This window comes from Fomitiporia mediterranea, assembly GCF_000271605.1.
Source record: "Fomitiporia mediterranea MF3/22 unplaced genomic scaffold FOMMEscaffold_589, whole genome shotgun sequence".
NCBI lineage: Eukaryota > Fungi > Basidiomycota > Agaricomycetes > Hymenochaetales > Hymenochaetaceae > Fomitiporia > Fomitiporia mediterranea.
The window spans coordinates 1-3,106 of record NW_006760974.1 but is presented as its reverse complement, the minus strand read 5'-3'; the positions used below and the strand labels follow the sequence as shown (position 1 = coordinate 3,106).

At 42.7% G+C, this 3,106-nt stretch overlaps 1 protein-coding gene across 1 annotated transcript; it reads left to right on the top strand.

Annotated features, from left to right (window-relative positions):
- Positions 1 to 511: 511 nt before the first annotated feature.
- Positions 512 to 2,816, top strand: FOMMEDRAFT_163396 (uncharacterized protein; the record flags this gene model as incomplete). The annotated part of the gene is made up of 6 exons (XM_007272241.1): positions 512 to 691; positions 751 to 940; positions 1,015 to 1,080; positions 1,135 to 1,429; positions 1,485 to 1,862; positions 1,913 to 2,816. 6 exons carry the CDS (start codon positions 512 to 514, stop codon positions 2,814 to 2,816), a joined length of 2,013 nt encoding a protein of 670 aa, XP_007272303.1.
- Between the last annotated feature and the right edge of the window lie 290 nt (positions 2,817 to 3,106).

Here is a 3,106-nt window from a genome sequence, read left to right as displayed (position 1 = left end):
AATTTTTGATCATTTTACTTTATTTTTTCTGGGATATGAAAGACACTTTAAAAGTATATTTTTTACAACTTAGATCATGTAATTTGGTTAAGTATTAGTTGAGTTATGATAGATTTTGTATTTGAGTGTACTTAGTGTGACGAAAATCACGAATCGCGCGTGTGACAATATTTATGAAAATGACAGTAAGATTATACTGATTACTGAAAATACACATTTTGTACTATATCTTACTCAATTTGGACTCATTTCTCACCATTATTGTTAGTATATGAAAAGAAATTCTAAAACTATGGATTTAGCAACTTAGATCACACTTTTTGGTTGAGTTTTGACTGAAACATAGGTTTTTTTTGTGTTTTTGAGCTAAATGTGACAATACTTATGAAAAAGGCAGTACTAGTAATTGATGCAACAGGTACGTTGGTGATGTGTGACACAATGCAACCCAACCAATGCTGCGTGACGGTTGCACTCTCACTCACTCAACACGCAGTGTCTCTCATCCACCATGTCTGCTGCAACTCCAAGCGATCATCAATACGTGGTCTATCTTGCACACGACAGCACATCCAGGCCCCGTCTCATTTCTGTTCCCAAGAATGCATCCGTGCTAGACCTGGAATTCGCTACTCGTCGTGACCCAGACTACCAAGACTACTTGGGGTACAAACCCGTATTCCTTTATAAGGTCTTTCTTCGACGTCTCCTATTCTGTCATTGTGCTGACTGACGATTGAAATTTTTCAGTGTGGTGGTCTTGAGAGGAAGCCGCTCGAATCACTTTATGGCCGTGCCTTAGACTGGCTTCGTGAACACGCAGGTGAGGTTGGAGAAATAACGCCTTTGGATCCTGCAGACCGTCTGAACGAGTATTTCCCTGAGGGACCTACCCCGGAGCATGAGAAGATGGTAGATGTTATTGCTATGGATGGTTCAAGTACGTATTTTGTTCTCTGCCCGTCCACAAGATTTGACCGGTTCACTGCAATTTGGACTAACCTATATGTGCAGCGGTCGCTCCGGCCAAACGGCGCAAACGCTCGCGTCCTAGTTCAGAAGAATCCTCTAAAGCAGGCGGTACGTTAGGACAAATTCGCTGCTGACAAGCACAATCCTTACATACACTTGAAGACAGCATCCTTAGGAAGCTTGGGGAAAATGAAACTGCCATCTGGCACCGACTCGCATTTAATCTACATAATTATTTGTGGGGTCAAAGGGATCGATTGAAAGAGATCTGTGAGCCGAAGGAAAAGGACGTGCCGAAGGTGGGATGGGTCTCAGCTACCTTTTGGAACCTGAGGAACCTGCCGTTCTGGCCGACAGGTGTTACAAGCTTGGACCTGGCAGAGCACTTTATGATCCGAGATGAGTACCGAGAGCTTGACACGTATATCACGGAAAAGTTGGAGAACCCATTCTTCTTGTTGGCCAACCTGGAATAGGTCTGTAGCACATTTTTTTACGTTACCCAGACTCAGGAAGTTAACGTTACAACTAGGCAAAACTGTATACCTGACCTATTGCCTTCTGGGTTGCCTCTTCGAGAAAGAGCCAACAATTTTGATGTTGCGGCCTAACATTCGTTACTTATTCCAGGATGACGGTGTGTACAGTCTTCCAGGAGAGTCGTACGTGTCTACCGATGATAGCGCAATTATACAAGAACCATTGGGGAGGGTACTTGTTCTATATGACTGCAACAGCGATCAGGAGAAAGCGATATTAGCTTGTCCAGGGACAAGAATGCTTATCTCAACATCCCCTAAGAAATCCCGATATCATCGATTTGAAAAGGAGCAAAGAGCGGAAATGTTCGTTATGCAAACGTGGGCATGGTATGAGATTTATTTGTGTTGGTAAGGACCTCTGTTCTGTTTCGCATCTTAGTACTAAGGCATATTTCTAGCGATATGGCTAAACAGCAGCGCTCTTCGAAAGAATTGGCTATAGCATATTGCAAGTATGGAGGGTCAGCACGAAATTTACTTAACGAGGGAGAAGACAAGCTGGAGAGATTGCTGAGGGATGCGATAGACAGCTGCGACAAACTCGACATCATGATTACCCAGCAGAAGACAGTGTCGACAATGGAAAGCAGCCAACTTGTTCAAATCAATCCTAGCTTCAAGGACAACGTATTAAATCGATCATCAATGACTGCATCAGTCATCTCAGTGGCAGTTTTGTGCATGCTCTGTGATGCGAAGGATCGTGAATTCTTGCATCACTTGGAATCAAGATTCCAAAATTTCACAGACTGTTCTGAAATATTTAAAGCATCTGCAGGCATTGCTTTCGAGGCTGCAAGTCATAGATATATTATGGCCAATACAAGGACACCATTTGACATTCGTTCTCTCAGCAATCAGCATATCACCAAGCAGTTACATTTGTCTCACGTGACAGATCTTTGCCTATTCTCCCCGCACGATCCCAAAGCCAGTTTACTGCAGAGTAATCAATACTATAAACCACTTGCTAAAAACTTGCCTGGAATTGATGCGTACGCCTTTGAAATGGACGGTGGCACTATTTGTGGGATTGTATTTTTCCAATTCACAATAACAACCCATCATCCAATAAACCAGAACTTCCTAGACAATCTCTGGACATCTTGGCCAGGTTATTGTCAGCATTGGGAATGGAAGTTGATTTTCGTTGTTCCTGAGGGAATAGCACCCGGTTACAAGGAGCAGCAGTGGCAACCAAATTATAACGAGGATATTTGGAAGAGAAGAGTTTCTCAGTATGTTTTGGGTGTTAATCAACAGCAGCTCTGGGAGGCAATGCAGATGCAGAATGTAACTTAAAATAATTTGTAATTAGTTTGTTGTACTTTTACATACACTTGAAGATGTCTCTAGGTTTGAAAATATTGACTGGCCACAATCTGTACAGAGACAAAAGAAAAGGTGCTGAATAAGGGATCAGTCTTAGTTACTTTTTTTAATCTGACACACCTTCTGTTTGCCCATGCACTGCTTCATGCCATGGATTGGGTCTTGGTGAGTACACAGATCTACCATTAGAGAGTATACTTACGTCAATCCCGATAAGTCACACAATGCCGATGCGCTAGCATTCCTCAGGGACGCACGTA